This window comes from Eretmochelys imbricata, chromosome 10 (genome assembly GCF_965152235.1).
Source record: "Eretmochelys imbricata isolate rEreImb1 chromosome 10, rEreImb1.hap1, whole genome shotgun sequence".
Lineage (NCBI taxonomy): Eukaryota > Metazoa > Chordata > Testudines > Cheloniidae > Eretmochelys > Eretmochelys imbricata.
Genome location: NC_135581.1, coordinates 1,734,061 through 1,756,610, shown reverse-complemented (window position 1 = coordinate 1,756,610; position 22,550 = coordinate 1,734,061). Strand labels below are relative to the sequence as shown.

Here is a 22,550-nt window from a genome sequence, read left to right as displayed (position 1 = left end):
GCACAAAACAAAAGCTTTCCTTCCCCCAAGATTTGAAAGTATCTTGTCCCCTTATTGGTCCTTTGGGTCAGGTGCCAGCCAGGTTAGCTGAATTTCTTAACCCTTCACAGGTAACAGGATGTTGCCTCTGGCCAGGAGGGATTTTGTAGCACTGTATACAGAAAGGTGGTTACCCTTCCCTTTATAACAGCATTATTTTTTTAATGAGCATCATCAGCATGGAAGCATGTCCTCTGGAATGGTGGCCGAAGCACGAAGGGGCATATGAATGTTTAGTAAATACCTTGCAATGCCAGCTACAAAAGTGCCATGCGAATGCCCGTTCTCACTTTCAGGAGACATTGTAAATAAGAAGAGGGCAGCATTATCTCCTGCAAATGGAAACAAATTTGTTTGTCTTAACGATTGGCTGAACAAGAAGAAGGACCGAGTGGACTTTGTTTTGTTTTTGAATGCACTTATATAACAAAAATCTACATTTGTAAGTTGCACTTTCACGATAGAGATTGCATATAGAACTAGTATGAGCTGAATTGAAAAATACTATTTTATTTATCGTTTTTATAGTGCAAATATTTGTAATGATATAAAGTGAGCACTGTACATTTCGTATTCCGTGTTGTAATTGAAATCAATATATTTGAAAATGTAAAAAAAACACCCACAAATATTTAATAAATTTCAATTGGTATTCTGTTTAACAGTGAGATTAAAACTATGATTAATCGCGATTAATTTTTTGTTATTCACATGGGTTAACTGCGATTAATCAACAGCCCTACTTCCCAGCCATGATCTCTCTCCTGTAACAAATGCAGTAGCCGGAGGGCTGTTCCTGGCCCCTGTGGCTGCAAAGAGCCTTCTCAGTCAATGCATGGCAAGTGTGCACCAGCACAATCCAGTGTGAATGGTGACCCCTGACTCTGCCACCAGTTAAGTTTGGCAGCTTACTGATGTGCTAGCTATGTCCAGCGAAGATGCTGCTCAGTTGCTCTAGTCCCCTCTGTGGGCCTGAAAGCACTTGCAATTTCAAATACTTGGTTTTGTCCTGGTATGTTTAGCTCAGGAGAACCTAACTTGGCTCTTGTATGTGATTGGTGTGGCACTCCTGCATATCCTGGCAGGCTTCCCTTTAGAACTGCCTTTTCTTTTCAGCCACCATTGGAAGATGCTGCACTGCTCGAGGCACCAGGCTTTCCAATCAGTAGCACTTTCGTACAGGAACTCTTTCAAGCTCAGTACAGGTACAGTAACTTTCAGCACACTTGGATTATGGGGTTTATGTGCATGTCTTTATAATCACAATAAGATTCTTTCATCCCTGGTGGCAGAGCCCGGTGCAGTGCAGCAGGGCTGTGTGTGGTGTGGGGGCAGGCGGGGCGGAGAGGTGGCAGGCAAGTAACCCTCTGCAGCCCTCCATTTTGTTTACAGTGCTGCTGTGTCTCCATGCCCCACTTGATCAGACTCCCTTAGTGGTTGTCTCTCACTCTGGTAAATGAAATCTTGCTCCAAAGGGGAGTAACGGCCAGTTTTATTGCACTAAAATTCTTTGTCACTTCCGTGGAAAACGTACATTTGTTTCCCTCTTGCCAGTAAATCAGGAGTGCTTGTTTCAGCCTTCACCCCCAACCTAAGCCCCCATGGCGTTTCCAGCCCGACTGGTCAGGGTGCAAAGGTGTGAGACACAATTTCGCATGTCTGAGATCTGCCTGGGTTGTGCCAAGTCAGGAGCCTGTGGTATGAACTGGAGGCATGTGGTGGCTGCTTGAGTTTAGAATCCCAAACAAGCTTGTAGTAATTTATCATTAATGAGGAAGCCTTCTAGCAGAAAAGAAATTCTGCGCTTAGTCCTTCACTGCCCCTTTGTTCATGGGAACAGCCACAGTTTTCCACCTGAGAGCTGAAGTTGAAAAAAACAGGCCAGTTTCCAAACTCTCCCAGCAGCACTGCAGCCAGTCTGGTGTAGGAGATTGAGTTGTTAAACGGTCTTCCCAGTATGTCACTGAGGCTCCCCAGTGGCAAAGAAATAAACCTTTGGGATGTTACAGAATCATGAGCAAGACTTAGTGACCTTATGGCTTGTTAATTTGGGATATGAAATACTCCGGGTGTGTGCCTGCGTATGTGAGGAGTCTCCTTTCTTTCTGAGTGAATGAGATTGAGGCCCATGCAGTGCTGCCTGCATAACCTCCCCTCGCCCACGTGTCTGGGGGAGAATAGTCCTTGTCAGTCTCTTTATATTAGAATCAAATATGGGTGAATTGTTAATTTCACAAATGTCTCTTAGTGGAGGCAAAGTGGAATAATAGAGAGGAGTCTCTCTTCCTGTCATGCCCTGTAATAAATGAGCTCAGAGACTAATTACTGCGTGAGCATCTGGGAATTAGGCGTCTTTCATTTACAGCAAAATGCGCAGAGCCTTGCTGGAGTGTGTGGGGGAAGGGGTTTGATCAGGCGGGAAGAGCAGGGTCACTGTTTTTGTTCTTGATGGTTTGCTTGTCCCTAGTTAAATGGGAGATGTAACTTTAACCCGATTGATGTTTTTAACAGGTCCTCTCTGACGTGCCCTCATTGTCAGAAGCAGAGTAACACCTTTGACCCTTTCCTCTGCATCTCTCTACCAATTCCTCTGCCTCATACACGGTAATGTGCTAATCTGTGCCTCGAAATTAAATTTTGGGCGCCTTTCCCAATGCTTGGTAGCATTGCAAATCTTTTTATAGAAGAGATTGAGATGCCAACAAGATTTGTGGCAGATTAGGTTGAATTGAATGGACTGGTAGAGCTGTATTCTGAGCCCCCAAAAAATGCTGAAAAGATGAGCTGTGCGGGAACTAGATTTCTTATTTCTCAGAGAATTCCATAAATCTAAAAGCTTTTCTTATACAAAGCAGAATGAAAACAATAAAGATTGAAATTTCCTACAAAACTTTAACCCAAAATGAAATTTTGGAATTAAGTTTTTTGTTCTGATTTTGACTTTTTTTTTTTTAATTGTTCTCCGGTTTCACCAAGTGTAGGAGAAGTAGTAATGAGCTGAGTTTGCAGCAACAGAGAGATTTAGGTTGGATATTAAGAAAAACTTTCTAACTATAAGGCTAGTTAAGCACTGGAATAGGTTGCCTAGGGAAGCTGTAGAATCCCAGTCATTGGGTTGGACAAACATCTGCCAGAGAATGACCTAGATTGATGTGTTCCTACCTCAGTGCAAAGGATGGACTAGATGACCTCTCAAAGTCCTTTCCGGCCCTACATTTCTTTGATTCTAGAATATAAAATTTTTTAAAAAATGTAAACAGAAAATATTTGGTTGCAGAAAGGCCATTTTGCTATTGGCTTTTGCCAATGGGAAAATGTTCTGGGGGAAAACTTCCAACCAGCTGTAGAAAAGAGGCTACAAAAATGCTTCCACTCTTCCCGTTCTCTTTAACCCAGTGGGTTTTCCCAGCAGCACTTCTCTGAGAGTGTCTTTAGGATGTCAGTTTTGATTGATCTGGGCCACGTTACAAGGATCCTTGAGGTAAAATTAGGATTACCCTTCAATCAAGAGGTCATCTAGGGCGGCCTCATTGAGGAACTGTATTCTGTGATTCCACTTCCTTGGGAGGACTCCCCAGTTAGTACATAGAGTAGAGGCTAGCACCATAGAGAACATACCTCCAACTTGGAGCAAGATAGGTATCCATCCTTCCTTTATTTAAGGGTCTGGTAGACGTTTGGGACTCCAAAGCATCTGCTGGGTGGGTCTTGTTGCCTGAATAGCTCCAGGGTAATGTGGCCCAGAATGGTCATGTATGACTTCATTACTGATGATGCAACCAGCCTCTTAGGGAACTCTATGTGGGAACTAGGCTTGAGTCGCAACCCAAGGACTGAGTGACATCCTTACACTGTTTCCCCATCCCTAAATGGCCTGGAGATTGAGTCATAACTAGATCAGAAATGGTCTGTATTCTTATGATGTGTGCAATGTAAAAATCCCCATTCAGGGTTCTGCAGCCTGCTTTGTCGATCTGACCAAGCTTAGCTCGGGCTGTTTTTTTCCTAGGTACTGTATAGAAATGTTCAGCCATCCCAGTTCTCCCCTGTATTCTCTGCAGCCCTCTGTATGTCACCGTGGTGTATCAAGGGAGGTGTTCGCACTGTATGCGCATCGGTGTGGCAGTACCTCTGTTTGGAACGGTGGCCAAGTTGCGTGAAGCGGTATCCATGGAAACCAAGATACCCACTGAGCAGGTAATGGGCTGATCTTCGGTCGCCGTGCTGCCGCTGGTGTCCTCCGATCTGTTTGTTCTTCTGGTTGATGTGGCAGGTAACAATGGGTGCTCGGGGTTCAGATCAGTGGACCTCAATTTATGGAGGAAATGGGTGACTGCAGAAACTAGACCGAACGCACTGTCTCTTATGTGTAGTTTGGCTGCCTGTAGGTTATACCAGTTCCCTGCTCAGGCCTCCAGGTGCACTGCTGCTTCTGCTCCTTTTTGCTCTGTTACCTGAGGAAGGGAAAGCCTGGTGCTTCTGCCTAACAGCCCTAGAGTGCCCGTGTGTACTCTGCTCACTATTGAGAAACCAGCAGGGCCTCATGGGAAATGTCCTCAGGTTTTGAGACTCTGAAGGGAAAACTACTAAGATGACACTCAAAGGGTCCCACGAAAACCTCTGCATGTGTTCCCTTGATCCCAGCTACTCCCTCATGGCCAGACCCTCCCCAATTTCTCCTTATTGGCTGGTACTGTAAGACTGGAGAATTCCTATCCTCTGTCCAAAATGCTTCAGCGAAAGTCCATTCGTTAACTTCTTTTGCCATCCTGGGAGTTTGCAGCTCGGCAGTGGCTGGCACTGATGGTCTAATGGCTGCTATTCCACTTCTGCCTTGTAGATTGTGCTGACTGAGATGTACTACGATGGGTTCCATCGCTCCTTCTGTGATGCCGATGACCTGGACACCGTTCAGGACAGTGACTGCATTTTTGCCTTTGAGACCCCTGAGATATTTAGGCCTGAGGGGATCCTTAGTCAGAGAGGTAAGTGGGTAGGTCTTCTAAACACCTCTTCCCTCCAACTCCACCTCTACTGGAGTATTGGCTGAGGGGAATTTGTTTGAAAAGGGGGCATTTGGTTATATATGTCCTAGGCCTAACGCGGTACGTGGAGTGTCTCCTGGTTTGCTGACTCTGAATTGAGCTCTGCTTCCACGGGCTGGCATTCCAAACATAGACGGCTTAGCTTGGAACCTGGCATTACCAAACCTTGTGGTGGAGCGGTGCTGCCAAGCAATCTGTTACAGTACAGGGCAACTGCACCTGTGTTGCTCATTAGTAGTTCAGCAAGGGCACTCGCTCAGGCGTCCAGCTCCCCAGCTGTTGCCTCTCTTGGATGGAGACGTGTCCCTCTCCTTCTGACCCGGTGTCTCCAGGCTGCACAGTCCCTGCCTTCACTGAATACTTCCCAGCATGGACAAATTGCTCAAGAACACCTGCATGTTTTCTCTTTAGAGATGGATAACAAGTATAATTGTTACAGATATGTTACCGCACAGACTTCCCAATCAAGCCTACTTTATTCTACCGGTAAAAAGCATTGCAGAGGAAAACCTATTAAAAGCAATAAAAGAACCTACAGACATGCTTTTAAGTGTACTAAGAACCCCAAGCCTTACATGAATTGTGGCAGGACAAGTCCATCAGTACCCCTCCCTAAGAGAGTTCTTAGGGTTACCAGTTCATCACAGCTTCAGCTCAGAACAAGCACACTCATAACATGTTCAGTTCGCACGTTATACAGTTCAGGGGTCTTTGACCTGGCATTTCCAGAAGTAGGTAATTGGTACAAAGTGGGCCTCTCTCTTCAGAATGTATCTTCAAGAGGTTGGCATTCCCCTTACCTCCAAGTACTTCCTAGGAATTCACTTCAAACATTTTGCAGAAAGATCTTTGATGGTCCTAATACCTTTCAGAGATTGCATTAATCCTGTCTTCCTGCTAAAGAAGGTCCATACAATCTCATGACAGTAAATAAACACTTGCATTTCTAATACAGTGTACCCCAGAGGTATTAACCATAATTCAGTAAGGTGTAACTTAATTCATTGAGGCTCAGTCAGGATATTGTCAGTCTGCCACATCTCTCCCCCTGCGGAAGTGGGTGTGATGAGGGTGCTGACTGACTTCCGAGGGGAGCACGTTGAGTGAGTGCCTTGGTGGGGGTATTCCCGGGGTGGCAGCTGTGCCGTTACTTCTCTGTGTTACGTTTCACCTGTTCGGATAACAGCCCTGCTAGCAAACATCCTTCAAAAATCTGTAAGGCGTTGTCTGACCAGCATCCTATATAATTTTCCTCTTTAAACATATGGGACTGAGCTTTCACAAGCACCTTCTTGCCCTGCTACCCCAAACCCTTTGGATGGAAACTTGAGACCTAATTCTCCCACTGCTCGTGCAGTTTCTAGGCAGCATGTGTCATGTTCTGTGGGGCCCTAAGGGGTCAGTTGCTTCTGTTCTGGATTGAGGTTCCCCACTTCCCACCACCCAGGAATTTTACAAGCAGCCGTTCTTTGGACCACAGAGAGAAATAGTTCTGTAGTGGCTGTCAACAATGCGCTGCTTTGAACAGGAAAAGTCAAGCTGAGGGAATGTCTTCAAACCTCCCCCATAGCCAAATTCCTTTCTCTGCCCCACCTCCCCTGAAGTTGGACTCCAGGACTCTGGTGGCCCCACCTCAGCTCCTCTGGGTGCAGGTGATGGAGTATTGATCTCCCACACCATTGGTTCCTTTTGTCCACCCCCCTAACCTCCAGTGAGTCAAGGTGAGCAGAATTCCCTCTCCCACCTGGCTCAGGATCCTTCACTATCCTCCCAGCAGCTGTCTTACCCTGTACTTGTGCATTTCCCACACTGGGGTAGGTATCGTAGATTTGTCAGTGCACCACAGCTGCCTCAGTCTCCCTCCTTTTGGCTGGAGACATTGCCATCATCAGGCTCTGTTCTGCCCCGGGGTCCCTTTTTAGGGGCTGGCAGAGAACTTTATTTCCTGATCTGCATTTTAGGGCCCAGTTAATTTCCCTTTAGGTCAGTAGGTCTTGTCCCTTCTCCTGAGCACCAAGCACTCACGCCTCGCCCTTCACTCTGCATGCTCTGGGGATGTAACCAGACTCCTCATGGACACTGGCAGTGGAAATGGGATGTCCCTTCCCCTAGTCAGCTATGCTATAGGCATTTTTGCCCTCTGCCTGTCCTTGCCTGTTTGAGACTAGCCGAGGACTTGTCTACACTACAAAGTTAAGTTGACTCACAGCCACCACAGTAATTAAAGCTCCTTCTTGTGCCTTCTGTTGGTGGTGCACGTCCTCCCCAGAATCACATCCAATCCACCAACTGAAGTAGGGCATTGTGGGACACAGACAGCCCTGCGCTCCCCTCCTCTCTCCTCCGATGCACTGCTGACAGCCTGAACTGTCAGCTGGGCACAGGCTTACAGCTGGGCCCTTCCTTCTGCTCCGGTGCTGACAGTGTGAGCTCAGGCTGTCAGCCCCATTAATATGTAGGTCTCATTGACCATGGTCACCCAACAACTTGCTCCCCCTTTCCTTGCATAACTCCTTGTTTTAGTTGAAATCTCAGCATAGGTCATGTCCCTTTTGTTCTAAACTCCCTGAAACCTTCTCCTATATGTTTTGGGGGTCAGTTTAAACTTTTGTAACAAAGCTTGTTAACTGTCATCTTTATAGTCCTCGCTTCCCGTAAGGGTAAAGATATCCAAGGCCTTTGTCCCAGACAGCAGTGGAGCAAGGTACCTTACCATGTTCCTTCCCCCCACTTTATTCAGCTAGCACCCCAGTTCAAAAGCATGTTGGAACACATCCTTATCATTCCCCTCCCTGAAGCGAGGGATACCACCCATCAGTACAGGTACTGGGGTCTGGTTCCACCTACTGGGTGACTGCTCTTCTGTTGCAGTCGCTCTGTCTGGAGCTGGTAGTGCTGCTTCTTGTCCTCTTCTCTCTCATACAGACACTGCTGCTCCTGCTCTGCAAGCTGTTGGGTTTCCTGCTTCTCCTGCTCCAGCTATTGAGCTGTCCACCATTCCTGTTGCAGTGGTGGGCTTGGTCTGGATGACACATAGTTGCAGGGCTCTCCATCTGCTGAATCCTCCTCCAGCAGGCTGGAGGTTTTCTGCAAACCTGAACCATCATTCCTCAGCTGGTCATTAGGGTACAACAAATTGATTGATTTAGACAAATCCGCTCTGAAAGCATTTCTCTGCATAACTCAACCAGCCCATTTTTCTTCAGCTGTTCAAAATTCGTTTTCACCAGTCTTTTTGCTATTTCTTTTCCCAAAATGACGACTGAGACACTTGTCTCTGTGCTTTTCCTTCTTCAGTATTTGCTTTTACTGCTGTTGGCACTCGTGCAATTCAGATTGTTACAGATCCCAAATACACTGTCATCATATGTGTTACAGTTCAGAGCACCTGCCTCTGTATTTCCCGTTAGTGGCACCGCAAGGGCACTCGCTCTCTGGCAACAGCTGGAGGGCTGGAAGCACAAGAGTGGGTGCAACTTTTGGGCTGCTAAAGGGACCGTGGCAGTTGTCCTGAACTCTGACACAAAGCTAAAATTTTTCTATGAAAATCAGATTGCTGGTGATGTTTCAGGAATAAACAAAATGTGCCTCTCTCTTTCTAAGGCCCTTGGGGCCCCTTTTCTCTCCGTGTCTGGGTAACTCTCATTCAAGTCAATAGGAGTAACTCAGATCCTGCAGGATGAAAGCACTGAGTTTCTCCTGTCTTCTTTGCAACAGCGGGTGCTAACATATGCTTCAGCCAGTTTGTGCATTTTCCAGCTGAACTGCATGCTGCTGGTGCACAGGCAGAGAAGGAGACCAAAAGAAGCTAGATTTGCTGGAGTTCTGTTGGCAATTTGGCAGGTACAGATTTCACCAACTAGAGGAGGAAACATCTGAGAGTGGGATGTAGGAGAACAAAAGCAAAATTTTATATTTGAAAATGAGCAAGGGTTTTTTCGTTTACTCCTTCAAACAGTTCTCCTTCTATGTACAAACAAAATGACCTGCCCTAAAACTACGGGTGCCTATGCAACAATTGAACTGGGTTTCCAGTGCGAGATACTGGGGGTGTGTGTGTGTGTGTGTGTTTTATATTGTATCTCTGTTGTATAGAAATAATCACGTATGTAAAATAACTTTTTTATAGAATTAAAGTATTCGACAATGAATCTAATCTAAGTGACCCAATCTAGAAGCACTGATTTTACACTGACATGCTGTTCTAAATTAGAAGAAGACTTCTTGAGAGCATGTTGACACTCCCCTGTCAGTGGAGGGCACAAGGATCCAATTGTAGAGGAAAACCATTTAAAATGCCTTCTCTCCCCTAATGTTCCAGGAATTCATGTGAACAATAACCTGAATAACTTGAAATATGGCACTGATCACCACAGAACAACATCTTATACACAAGGGGCGGTGAAGTCAGGGAAACAGGAAACCTCTACTCGCTCAGCAGCCAGTGACAAGATTGTATTGCTGATCTGCAACAGAGCATCTACCGGACAGCAGGGGAAAAGGTAAACGCCAGCTTCCAGGCTACACCTCTGGTTGTGGCCTCCATGGAAAGCCAGGATTCTCTGTTATAACTCTCCATGTACTGAGACGACAACATAGACACCTCTCTGGAGCCACAGTGTAAAGTCCGAACTCTTGTTGGGACCAGAGTGGTGTGTGAAGACTTGTTGGCCCACTAAAAACGTATGTTCAGTGATGTAGCCATTGGGTTCATTTGAAACCATTAATAGTTGAGTCTGCAGTTAAATGGGCACAACTTCTGTGATTGCTAATGGGAACTGTGTGTGTCATAGGGAATTAGATCCCATCAGGTGGCCTGAAATCACCTCTGATGAGCCAGCCTGTCCTTTGAGGGTGGTGCAGTTCACACTCGTACCTGATGTGCCTCCCTGCCAAATGTCAAGGCTCGCTCTGCTCTTGCTGAGGTGCTCGAGTGGGAATGGGAAATATTTTATAATGAGAAGTTTATCCTCCTTCCTCGTCTTCGTAATTCAGCTTGAAAATTGGACTTTGTTGGTGGGAAGCTAGAACCAACTGACAAGGCCCTTTTGAATGTGACCTCTGAGACAGTCTTAACATTTGTAATTTGTCCCTGTGTGCTCCAGGGTGTACCACTAAATGTTCACTCTCCCTTCCCCAAAATCCGTCTGGGCTTGATTGTGATCTCAGTAGGTCTCCGAGGCCTGGGCGCCACTGAAGTCAGTGGAGGTGGGGTGAGGGTAGAATTGGGCTGTATGTGTTTTCCTGAGATGGTAACTGGAGTTAACGAGGAGAGGGTGAGCTTTGCCCCGGACTCCGCTGGGAGCAGAATTGGGCCAATGCTGGCAATCTCATACAGTGTGTCCTCTTTACCTTTGAAACTCCAGGCTTTGGCAGGGTTGATGCTGTTCAGTGTCATGTTGTAGACATGCTGTGAGAAAAGGGAAAATAACAGGATCGTCCCTTCAAAAAGACTAATCTTTTAACGGCTTCTTAAAACGTTGCTCCCTTCGATAGGTTTGGCCAGCCCTTTGTGTTGCACCTGGAGAAAACAATTGTATGGGATCTCCTTCAGAAGGAAATCCTGGAGAAGATGCAGAATATTCTGCGGCCCTCGGCCTGCATTCAGGTAAAATAGACTGACACTTCTGCTCCTGGAATTTCCACCTCTTCGTAGCTTGAAGCTGGTGGAAAATCCAGTTGATTGGAAGTGGCGAAGGTGCTGTGTGTGTGGTGATGGAACATTCCTTACATGAAATATATACTGGGGGGTGGTGTGCTGTCTGAAGGTCAGCCTGCGTGTGCCGTTTGCCGAATTGCCCGCTTTTATTTACCACCTTGAAAACGTATAGATGCTCGCCTGGGCAGGGGCTGAATGAAGTCAGCTTCCACGTAAAGGATTTCTGTCAAGAGCTCTATTCGCCATTCTGAGAGCAGCACGCGAGAAGAACTCTTGTCTTACGCTTCCTTCCATAACTGAAACCAGCTGACAGGAGACGTCTGCCTTTTACACCCCTTAGAACAGAGCCTTTCTGTCTAAACCGTAGAGCCACTAAATGTTTATGTCTCATACCTGGAATTTCCCCCCGATATAAAAAGCCTGGGTTTGGCAAAATTGGGATGAGCAGATGTCTGAAATTTGGTGTGTGACCCATTCTGGGGGAGCACCAAAGGGATTGCCCTGGAGCTGGGCACCTCCAGCGGAGCAGAGGCAAGCGATAGAAATGCAATGCGAAGGGGAGCAGATGCACTAGAGTGCTCTGGGTGCCATTTGGCTTCAGCCTGATGCGGGCCCTGCTTGTCTTTGGTCTTTGCGCGAGGTGGATGGAGGAGCTGAGATCAGGTTAGATGGCAAGCCAGAGAATTTTCCTGTCCCCTTAGTACTTTGGCGGTCTGCTTAGAACCCAAGCTGATCTTTCCAACTCTTTATTCCTGGGGAACTTTTGCCCCAGTGAGTCCTTTGTTTATAATTGTTTCAATGAGATGATTGCTCATTTTCCTCACACCCCCACTCAATAAGCCTCAAACTGTTCACAGTTTAAATTGCAAAAATCTGAGGCTTGAAGCTGTAATGAGTCATTTGTAAGATCAAAGAAGATTAACCTTCTTAATGAGAAATCTCCCTTAGAAAAGACTTTGAAACATTAGTTGATGTTTTCATGGCTCCCACAAGCATGCTAGGTGGCTCTAAGAGTAGACATGTCTGTTGGAAAAGTCTGTGTAAGAACAAGCAGGTGAGGGGAGAGAGGAGACATTGCCTATCACTACGGAGGAGTTCCTGGTGATTCTCCCAAACCTCAGCTCTTTCAAGTGTCCCTGCATTGGCTTCCAGGTGCAAGAACATCTACTCTTAGCACAGTAGCCACGAGAACTTAATCTACTTGTTTTCTCTTGTGAAACGCATACTCAGAGGGGCAGATCCTGCCTTAGCACTTGCAGGGAGTGAACCAGCCTCTTAGAATAAATCTAACTTCAGTCATTCAACCAGTTAACATTTTTCCCTGTTTACCATAGGTGTGTCCGTTCAGCTTGCGGGTGGTTAGTGTTGTGGGCATAACGTACTTATTACCTCAGGAGGAGCGACCCCTCTGCCACCCCACTGTGGAACGGTAAGCACAGCCTTATCCCCCAGGGGGGCAGAGTGTTTCCCAGTTCACTACCCGCTTGTTCTAGTGTTGCAGTTGAGTATTGCTGCTTAGCCCTTAGGAGGCGGGTGCCTTACGTGTGGGAGCACAGACAGACTTTCTAAACCTGGATGGCCATGAATTATTTTATATTTGTTGTAAGAAAATTCCATTAGAAAACTCCTACTTGGTACTGTGTGGAGAAGGAGAGCAAGTGATTGGAAATAAATGGGGAGAGAAGATGAGAGAAGCTTTGAGAGGCAGGTGTGCGGCACTGGAGGTGGTAACAGACAGCGTAAAATGACTGCAAGCCACACGGGCAGCAGATAGAATAGGCCAGGGGACCCTTGCCGTTGCTGCCAGACCCTTGGTTGTGGGGTTTGGCGGTGAAGTTTTTGCTTTATTATGCCCCATGCAGGTTGCGGGGCAGCTGAGGCGGCACATACCACCTCCGCAGCCGCCCTGGAACCTGCATGGGGCATATCAAAAGCATCTTGTAACAGACGCTTTTCCCCAGGCAGACTGGGTCCGGGGTGGGGAGGCACGGCATGGCTTCGGCCAGCCCGGGGCTCATCCAGCCGAGGTGGGGGCACTCGGGACTTCAGCTGGCCTGGGGCTCTTCCAGCTGAGGCAGGGGGTCTTGGGGCTCCGGCTGTGGGGAGGGTGCAGGCAGAAGGGGCAGAGTTGGGGGTTAGCCTCCCCAAAGGGGGGCTCCACCCGCTGCCCATCGCAAGCCATGTATAATGTACTGAGCAAGGGCTGTTCAGCTGTGCCAAGGATGGGACCATCTCTAGGAGCGAGAGGAATTCAACTTGCAGGCTGTTAACTGGCATTAAACATGCTAGTGTCGAAGGAAAATAAGGAAGGGACTGTGGGCTCTAAAACATCATCTCTAAAATTGGGTTTCTGCCCCCAGAGTGGAACATATTATAGTAATTCTGCCTTTCCCTAGTACTCCCATCCCACAATGCTTCAGGAACTTACTCAAGAACCACTTCACCCATCATTGCAATGTACACTCCTCTAGGTGCTTAGATAATGTGTGAGCAGAGTCACATATGTAGCTAGAATAGATTGGAATACAAAACCATGGGAGCAGCGTGTGACATTACTGCATTATCCTTAAGACAGGGAATGAAGCAAGAAACTGTACCCAAGGGAATATGATGGCCAGCAATAAAATACTGAAGTGATGGGCATAATTAAGGTTAAGATTCTGTCATAGTTATTTTTAGTAAAAGTCAGGGACAGGTTGTGGGCAATAAACAAAAATTCACAGAAGCTTGTGACCTGTCCCTGACTTTTACTAAAAATACCCTGCGCAGGGGGTAGGGTAGGAGGGGGGGACGGATGGATAAATAGATCACTGCCGGGGCTTGCAGCTGTTCCAGCTCCCTGCGGCATGGGCTGTCTGCTGCTGCCCCCCCCCCGGGGGGGGCAATCCAGCTGGACCCAGGGGCTGCTCCTGCAGCAGGGCTGACTGCCGCTGCTCCAGCCCAAGCGATGCTGACCAAACCCCAGCCACTGCTTCAGCCCTGCCCCAGAAGGAGTCACGGAGATCCTGGAAAATCACGGAACCTGTGACCTCTGTGACAGAATCATATCCTTAGGCATAATGAAATACCACAGGTAGATCCCCAAATTGGAATTTGGCCAGTTCACTGGGGCAAAGTTTTGTGGGCACCACTCTTCTCTGTTACATACCATAGTACACTGAGTGGCTAGGGCCTCCAATTTTGGATGTGAGAAACCCTTTAAAATTCTTGTCAGTCTTGTCCATGGGACAGTCTTGATTACAGACAAAATCAGCCATTTTTCAAGGGAGAAAATGCTGGAATCCAATTGGCTAACAGAAAATCTGGTTCATGCTATGTTTCTCTGGTCGCACATGTTGCTGGCTTCATAACTTGCTGTTTAAGTTGTTTTCTTTGCCCCATTTTGCACAGTGAGGTGTGTCTAGCACATGAATTGACAAGTAGTTTGTTTCTGGTATCATTTCCTTATTTGATTCCCTGCTGATAGCACAAAGGAAAATCCCCCAGCATATCTGGTCATTCTTGTGAATGGAGACTTTATGGATAAGCTGTTCTTGCTGGATTTTTTTTTTCTTTTGAGTACCGTGTCTGTATCGATGCAGCCGGTTAGCGGCAGTAGTAGCTAAGCTGAAAGACTTGCTTCTCTGATCTAGCTGAGTTCCTACTTCATAGGGCCCTCCTAGGTTAGTTCAGGGGGTGAAGGTGCGCAGTGGGTATAGATATAGATACACACATACACAGTACAGGGTGATTTGAGCTTTAGACTCAGTGCTGTTCTAACCCTACAATGTCTGCTTCTCTCTCTCCAGGGCACTGAAATCATGTGGACAGGGTGGAACTGCTCATGTGAAATTAGTGGTAGAATGGGACAAAGAGACTAAAGATTAGTAAGTATGATTGCATTAACTGCAGGGAAATATTTGCAAACAGCCTGGCATGATAGGAAATACAGCAAAATGTTAAATCCCATAAAATCTCCAGCTTCGGAAATGTTCAGGTGAAACTGTAGCTGTAAAGACAGGAGGATCTAAGCTACGGGAGCTTCTGTGTGGTGGGATCCCTACTTCTGTTTAGCCTGGATTCCGAAATATACGAGCTGGCTTCTCCATCACAAACCATTTGCTCCATGTGCACAGCTCCCATTCATGTCCGAGGGGTCTTAAGGGAAATTCATGGGGTGGCTTTTCTGCTATCTGATCTAGACCCAAGGCTGAGTGAAAACTGCTTTCCTTTCTTTGAGTGAATTGCTGTAGAGCAGCCTCTTACCAAGGCTGGCTACCTATGGGATGGGACAGATCAAGCAAGCAATACTTCCAGCCTTGCAATGGCTCATCTGTAACGTTGGGATGTGTGTATTGTACAGCTGGTAAATGCCTTGTTTCCCTGATGCAGTTTGTTTGTGAACATGGAGGATGAGTACGTCCCAGACTCTGAAAGTGTCCGTCAGCAGAGGGAGCTTCATCACCAACCTCAGTCCTGCACTTTATCTCAGTGTTTCCAACTTTACACCAAAGAGGAACAGGTAGGAGTCCAGGGCCTGGCCTCTTTAAATATGGAGCGGGAAGTTCTGGAGGAGAATGGGATTCCATCATCTTCTCTGCTGCTTTAGTCACTTCCAGTGCTGCCTAGATTCACTAATTTGCTGGAGTAGCTGTTCTGCAGACATGGACTCACTGGGGTGTCAGAGCCCCAGGTTCAAATCCTCCTCCCCCGCCTTGGCAGCATCTGCCTTTCGAAGGGGTAATGCTTTCTGCAGATCTCCTTTACGATAGTCTGGAGACCGCGTGGGCTTCTCTTTCTTCTCACGGAACTATGCTGTTGTGTGTTTCCAAGTCTCTGAGGCAGACCGGGAGGATTTTTTTCTCTTGCAGTGCAGGCTGCCTGTAACGCCTCTACAAGTGCACCTTGGAGCTACAGTGCTCAGTCTGAGCCACCATGCTCACAGGCCTCCTCAGCAAGCATGCTGACGGTTCCTTCACTCCAGTGGTCTTGCCTCTTTCTCTTAGCACTCCCTGCTAGATGGAGACTATTAGGAAGGCTGGAGACTCCCCTCGTCTAGATCATGCTGTACTTAACCTTTCGTAGAAGAACTTCTTCAAGCTAGGGAACTTTAGAGGGAGAGACTGCTAGCTTGGTGTCAGGTGCTTTCAGAGAGCAGCCTTTTCATGGCTTCTGGGAGGGATGTTCTGTACATGATAAACATGGGGCTGTAAAGGAGGGTAACATGCAGATGTCACTTTCATGCATGCACATGTGATCTATATGCCTGTCCATGAAACGGGCTGGCACAGTCCAGAACGTTAAATTGGGTTCCCCATTTCTTGGGCAGGGGCTGTACGTATACATAGTTTGGGGGCTACGCTGCTTTCTAAGGTCAAGCTGCTCTGCGGTGGCTCAGAAGCATGAGTACCAACCTAAGGGCGGAGTGTTCGGAACCAGGGACCAACCCCAGACTGGCTGTGAGCTCTGTACGTAGATTTCACCAACCAACTGGCAAGTGTAAACTCCTCACAGAGTCATAGACAGTCCCCTTGGATACTCCCAATTCTGTCTTGCCACCCTGGTAAACTGACTTTTATGTTAGAACATCCCTTACACGAAGTATCACAGCAATATTCAGGACACTCCAGTCTCAAAGGACCAGTTACTTATCCCAGGCACTTTGGATCTCCCCCCAGAAACCACACTTGTAGCCCATCCTATAATAAACTATCTAAAGATTTGTGTAGGAAAAGGATACAAGAGTTTTTTACAAGGTTAAAGCAGGAACATAGATACTCACAAATGAGTTAGTCTAAGTTTTAAAAGATAATAAAAGCTTCTATGATAAATAAGCTTTATATGACCTTTAGGGCTAAATCTGGCAGATCTTTTGCTTATGCCAAATAAGCCTTGCCCTCGAGTCCAAACAGCATAGAGATATAGTCCCTCCTTGTTAGGGGCTTTTATACCCATGGTCCCCTTCTGCTTTGAGCTGCAAACTGAGCTGATGGGAGGAATTCACTTGCAAGACTCTTCCTCATTGGATGTAGGGGGAGAGTAAACACCAGTCTTTTGTCCTTTGATATTCCACTCTAGCCCATCTGGCGCTGATGGGCCTTCTTGTCCAGCAGGATAGAACCCCTTCTGTGGGAGACCAGCATTTCGCTCATGAAAGCTTATGCTCAAATAAATTGGTTAGTCTCTAAGGTGCCACAAGTACTCCTTTTCTTTTTGCGAATACAGACTAACACGGCTGTTACTCTGAAACCTGACAATAAATAATGTTTCTCCTGTCTGGTAATTTGCACAGTTGCAAAGGCTTAGAATACAAATGTTCAAATATTACCTTACAGTATGGGATACAGATGTTATATGTGAGATTAATGCAGCAGCTCACAAGCGTTCAATAAAGTTTTTCAACACAAAACACATCCTTGTAATTCCAATTCCTATTTTAACAATACTAACACCCTGATGAGCCAGACTGACTTCAGCTGTGTATTTGTCTGTGATCCATTGAGCCATGAAGACCATGGGCAAGAGTGTTCTCACCCTCAGCAAAAAATGGCTTTCTCATACTGCCAGACCTGTCCATTTATTACGTGTGAGTGAGAGAGAACACGGAAGGGAGTGTTTGGAAGTAGAAGTAGGTGCTTTGCACAGCTGCACTGGCTGAAGTGTCTCCTGCATCCATCCCCTCCATGTTTATTATGCACCATCAATTTGGGGAGCTCCTCTGTGCTGCTGGAAGCCCTGGTTGGCCAGCATGCCAGCCAGACAGTGAAGGTATTTGGAGCCGGTGTCTGGAGGCACTGGGTCTGAGCGCATAAGTGAGCAATGGCTGTTGGTAAATGGTTTAATTGAGATGTTTGCCAGCTAACAGCTGCTAATGCTCCTTGTTCTTAGCTTGCTCCAGATGATGCATGGCGCTGCCCCCATTGCAAGCAGCTGCAGCAGGGGAGTATTACACTGAGCCTATGGACTTTACCTGATGTTCTCATCATACATCTAAAGAGGTTTAGACAGGTAAGAAACAGGTGCATGAAGTGGGAGACTCCAAAAGGAACACTGAAAAATGGGCTTTCAAACTACTGACCCTCTGAAGCTAGGCAGTTGATTAGCCCTTTGCCTTTTGGCTGCATTGCAATGGAATACTGTCCCCAAGTGGCCAATTGTGCTCACTAGAAGTATGAATATCCTAGATGGGCTTGTATTGACACCTGGAGTTGTGGTTCTTGTGCAAATCAAACACAACTGACACTGCGGTTCAAAGCCGCATTTACTGTGCACCGGAACATGTCGGCATTGCCTGCCATCCTGTGCGTTCTTCTGTCTGCCATAACCGCTTTTGGCTTTGGAACTTTGCTCTAGTTTCTCTTGCTGCTGTGTTGGTGGCTCAGTAGCCTCTGGAGAGAGGAGCTGCAGAGAGAAGTCCCTTACGGTGTGACTGTGCTTCTGCATCATGCATTCCTCTTCTCCTCAAGCTCTGGATCCTCCCTGCCATTGTAACACACATTTCCTTTTAAACAGGAAGGAGACCGAAGAATGAAACTTCAAAACATGGTCAAGTTCCCTCTGACCGGCTTGGATATGACCCCTCACGTCGTCAAACGTAGTCAGAGTAGCTGGAGTCTGCCGTCTCATTGGTCCCCATGGAGACGACCCTACGGACTTGGAAGGGATCCCGAGGACTATGTCTATGACCTGTATGCTGTGTGCAATCACCATGGCACTATGCAAGGAGGGCACTATACAGGCAAGTGCTCTGCAGCTTTAGACTGATGCACTTTCCAGGGTGGATCTCTGTAGCCTCACTGATATGCCGCCTTCCCAAACGTGCAGGAATCTAGCTTGGCCCCCCTGAGCCTGCTAATAAGGGGCCACTTAGTGTCCAATTTTATAGGTGTGTTTTTATGGCCTTTTGTGACCTGCTTACAGGGAACTGGAACAATGCCCTGTAGGCCCAAACTCCCTTCACACGTCCTACCAAACAGCCTGTGCACAGCTTCTTCTAGTGCCAGTAATTCTAGAAACACAGTAAAACAGCGGACTCCAACTCTAGGTGCTTGGAGAACATGATGATGAAGGCTGCTGGGTAGGTACTTAGAGCCCTGTTTGACTCTGACAGGAGTTTGCCTGAGTCTGGAGTGCCAATAGGGTTTTAGAAATGAGCTGCACATTAGATGAAACTACAATCAAATCTGACAAAAATTAGTTTCTCCCAGTCATCCTAACTGCTTTTCTTGCAGATAAAAATGCTAACAAGCCATAATCCTTAGAATGGACGATCAAGTTAACCCTCCTTACATCTTACAAAATGCTGTTCAGTGCTCGCCTGCCACCAGAGCTTGTGTTGTATATGTGATGTGGTGATGCTTCAGCTATGTGTGTGCATATCCCAGCAGATCCCTACTTGCGTGGCCTTATGTAGCTCTAAGGAACAGCTGGCGAGAGACAGGAATTTAACACCTTTCAATGTCTGTGCTTGTGCACTCCCAGCCCAGTGATGAGACACATGCCATTCCTTCCGTGTGTGTTCTCTGGATGGTACAGTCCTGCATCGTTCTGAATAGGTTCAGTTAAGAGACAAAATACAGCAACAGAGGCAAAATGCCACAAACAAACAATAAAACAAATAGAGCTGCCCCAAAGCAGGGGTCCCTTCTCTGGACAGCATGGGGCAACTGTAGGCACCGGCATGTGGGCAGTGCACATCTCTGGTGTCTTCAGCAAGTTTCCTGCTGGCCATTCAGAGTATGGGTAGCCAGGATAATAAATCTGTGATCCATCCTTCTCCACTTTGTCTAACTGAGCTTGTGGTAGCGGAAGAGATTGCTTGCAGTTTGTCATACAGTGGATTTGGCTGCTGGGTTGGCAGGAATGAAGTGAATGGTGCCTGGTGCTGTGAGGTCTCTAACGCACTCTTCTGTCTCACAGCATATTGTAAGAACTCTGTAGATGGCTTGTGGTACTGCTTCGATGATACTGATGTGCTGCAGCTGGCAGAAAATGAAGTCTGCAAGCAGACCGCTTATATCCTCTTCTACCAGAGGCGCACGACGATCCCATCGTGGTCAGCTAACAGCTCTGTGGCAGGTAAAGCTGTGCTGGCTTGGTCAAGGAACTTACCTGGTCTTTCCTTATAGAACTGAAGGAAGGGCTTTAGCTTAGTGATCAGATCAGCCTTGTGTCTCACTTCTCGTCAGCCCCTGCTGCACAGGGCTGCTGTGGGAGTGGTCAGGGAGCTGGCGTAGCTCACTAGCTGTGCCGCTGGCCCTTGTGGCTGCCCATTCTTAGTGACGATTTCAGCTTGTGCTGACCAAGCAGGAATAGAGACGGCTCCCAAAGAGCGTACAGCCCAAGCTCTGGCCGTCCTAGAGCATTGGCCTGAGTTTGCTCCCACTGAGGCCTCTTCTAGACGCTGGGAAATTCTTCCGCGGCTGCTCTTGCACTGGCTCTGTTCTCTGGGGGACCCGCTCCTGTAGCTAATGCACTGGCACTTGTACCCCAGAGATAAAAACGCTGCTGGCCAGATTGCACTAGCACGGCCGGACTCTGGTCTCCTCGGTGCAGAGGGAACCGTAACCAACCCGGCTAGTGTCCGTGCCCAGGGAGCTTCCAGTTCAGTTACTGCGCTCAGCTTTGTCCCTTCACCCTGCCAGAGGCACGGGGCTTCCTTCCTGGATCCAGTTCAGCTCTGTTTTTTATCTAGGGCACGCTGATCTTGTGTATACAGGGCTTTGGTCAGTCCCCTTTTGATAGGAGGCCAGTCCACGTGGACAGCTCCATGTGTCCCTGGGGCAGCTCCACCTGCATGTTCTCCAGGCATGCTCTCCCTGCTGTAGGCTGGCTGCTTAGCCTCTTCCCAGAATGCACTCCTACAAACTAACTACTTCTAAGTGTGTGCACCGTGCCTCAGGTGCCCTGTACCCAGGTTTCATCCCCAGATTTGGGCTGCTGGTTGGATCGTTAGCTTCCCTGGCCCAGGCCAGGTACCGATGGGGAGTGCGACATGACTGTTGATCCCTGCCCCCTGGCCACAAACTGAAGGGTTGTTCGTAACTGGTTGAAGTGGCTGTGCCTGGTTACAAAATCATGGATAAGATGTGATATGGGCAGGGCCTTAAAGAAATCTCAGGAGACTTAATAGCCACAAAGGGAGGCTGATTTTTTTTCTCCCCTCCTTCCCACAAAAGGAAGAAAAATCTCCTCCAGGGAAATGGTACGTGTGCACGCACTGGGGTGGGGCAGGGTTAGAGGGGGATATCACCTCCGAAGGGCTGCGAGTTGAAGAATATAGTAAGGGGAAAGTTGAATATGAAGGGGAGAAAGCGAAGGGGAAAGAGTAAATAGGTGAGTCTTGGAGCCCATTTTGATTTGGATGTTTGTATATGTAGCAGCCAGTCAGATTGCCGGAGCATTATTCTTCAATTAAAATGGGTTTTTTTTGTTTTTTTTTTTAAAGCTAACCAGTCTGAAGTTAGTTTGTTCATCCAATTACAATGATATGGTATAAATATAACCTGGTCTGTCATTGGTAGAATCTCACTTAATTCACTAAGTCAACCAAATGCAGCCAGTCAGTCAACTGAAGGGAGTGACTCCATCCATGGTGGGGTCGGATAGAAGCGAAGGCACAGGGGTGCTGGGACAGGGTCAGGATCGCTGCCGTGGGTCTGAGTGGCAGCCTGGGCTGCATTCGGCTCTAGTGGCTTTCTTGCTGCAGTTCACATGCTGCTGGAGGAAGAGTTTCTCTTTATGGGCCAAACCATGGGACATGAATGTGGATTTATTGCTTCAGCTAGTCAGAACATTGCAGTCATGTAGGCACAGCGCTGGTTTCTGGGGGTTAGAGTTGAATCCTAATGGTAGGAATGTAATTTGGTTGTGATCAATCAGCGCCTTGGTGGGGGGGTGTGATCTGTAATTGGCCACATGCTGCTAGTCTGTGTGGTCTCAGTGCCCTGACCCCTCTGCAGGCTCTACAAGCTCTTCTCTGTGTGAACACTGGGTGAGCCGGCTTCCTGGCAGCAAACAGCCCAGCATCGCCTCAGCAGCTTCCTCACGACGCACGTCTCTGGCCTCGCTTTCGGAATCAGTTGAGCTGACTGGTGAACGGAGTGAAGATGATGGTGAGCGTTCCGGCACACAGTGTGGGCAGGGGGTTATAAAATCAAAACCGGTCTGTGGATCCAGTGTTTCCTCTCAATACAGACTCTCTCCTCGGATAGCAGCAGAATGCACACAGCCCTGGGAGTGGGCTCCCTAAGCTGAGCAGGGTGAGCTCGGGAGGCAGGCAGGCAGGCAGTGACCCCAGCCTCTGGGAGCAACAGACAGTGGATCAAGGAGTGCTAGGAGACTGAGTGGCACTGATGGGCTGCCCTTTTTGGGAGTGTGGGAACCAGCATAGGGGGCCTTTTAGAGGAAGAAAATGTAAGGGGGAAACCACAGCGTGTGCCCAGCCCCTCTAGAAAACATTTTTTGTTTTTTTGAGAATTAAGTTCTTCCATGTTTGTAGGGAGCAATATCAGGCTGACACTCCATGTGAGTTTAGTGTAGAGCAGGGGTTTTCAAACTTCATTGCACCACAACCCTCTTCTGAAAACAAAATTCCTACATGGCCCCAGGAGGCGGGCTTAAGCCTGAGCCCACTCGAGCTCTGCTGTCCTGGGGGTGCCAAAGCCAAAGACCAAGGGCTTCAGTCCCAGGCAGGATCCTGTAACCTGAGCCCCACCGCCCAGGGCTAAAGCCTCAGGTTTCAGCTTCGGCCCCGGGTGGTGGGGCTTGGGCTTCGGCCCTGAGGCCCAGCAAGTCTAAGCCAGCCGTGGCAACCCCATTAAAATGGG

General features: G+C 47.7%; 1 protein-coding gene across 2 annotated transcripts in view; it reads left to right on the top strand.

Annotated features, from left to right (window-relative positions):
* USP31 (ubiquitin specific peptidase 31) overlaps positions 1 to 22,550 on the top strand; it is a 67,394-nt gene that overhangs the window by 33,125 nt on the left and 11,719 nt on the right. The window contains exons 3-15 of one of the 2 annotated variants that reach the window (XM_077827735.1): positions 1,156 to 1,244; positions 2,551 to 2,643; positions 4,101 to 4,236; positions 4,880 to 5,024; positions 9,406 to 9,586; positions 10,581 to 10,692; positions 12,078 to 12,172; positions 14,532 to 14,609; positions 15,115 to 15,244; positions 17,611 to 17,730; positions 18,235 to 18,460; positions 19,642 to 19,800; positions 21,684 to 21,836. In XM_077827735.1, the coding sequence (XP_077683861.1) occupies positions 1,156 to 1,244; positions 2,551 to 2,643; positions 4,101 to 4,236; positions 4,880 to 5,024; positions 9,406 to 9,586; positions 10,581 to 10,692; positions 12,078 to 12,172; positions 14,532 to 14,609; positions 15,115 to 15,244; positions 17,611 to 17,730; positions 18,235 to 18,460; positions 19,642 to 19,800; positions 21,684 to 21,836 (1,717 nt within the window). The remainder of the gene's footprint in view (positions 1 to 1,155; positions 1,245 to 2,550; positions 2,644 to 4,100; positions 4,237 to 4,879; positions 5,025 to 9,405; positions 9,587 to 10,580; positions 10,693 to 12,077; positions 12,173 to 14,531; positions 14,610 to 15,114; positions 15,245 to 17,610; positions 17,731 to 18,234; positions 18,461 to 19,641; positions 19,801 to 21,683; positions 21,837 to 22,550) is intronic. The other variant, XM_077827736.1, reaches the window with a different exon arrangement.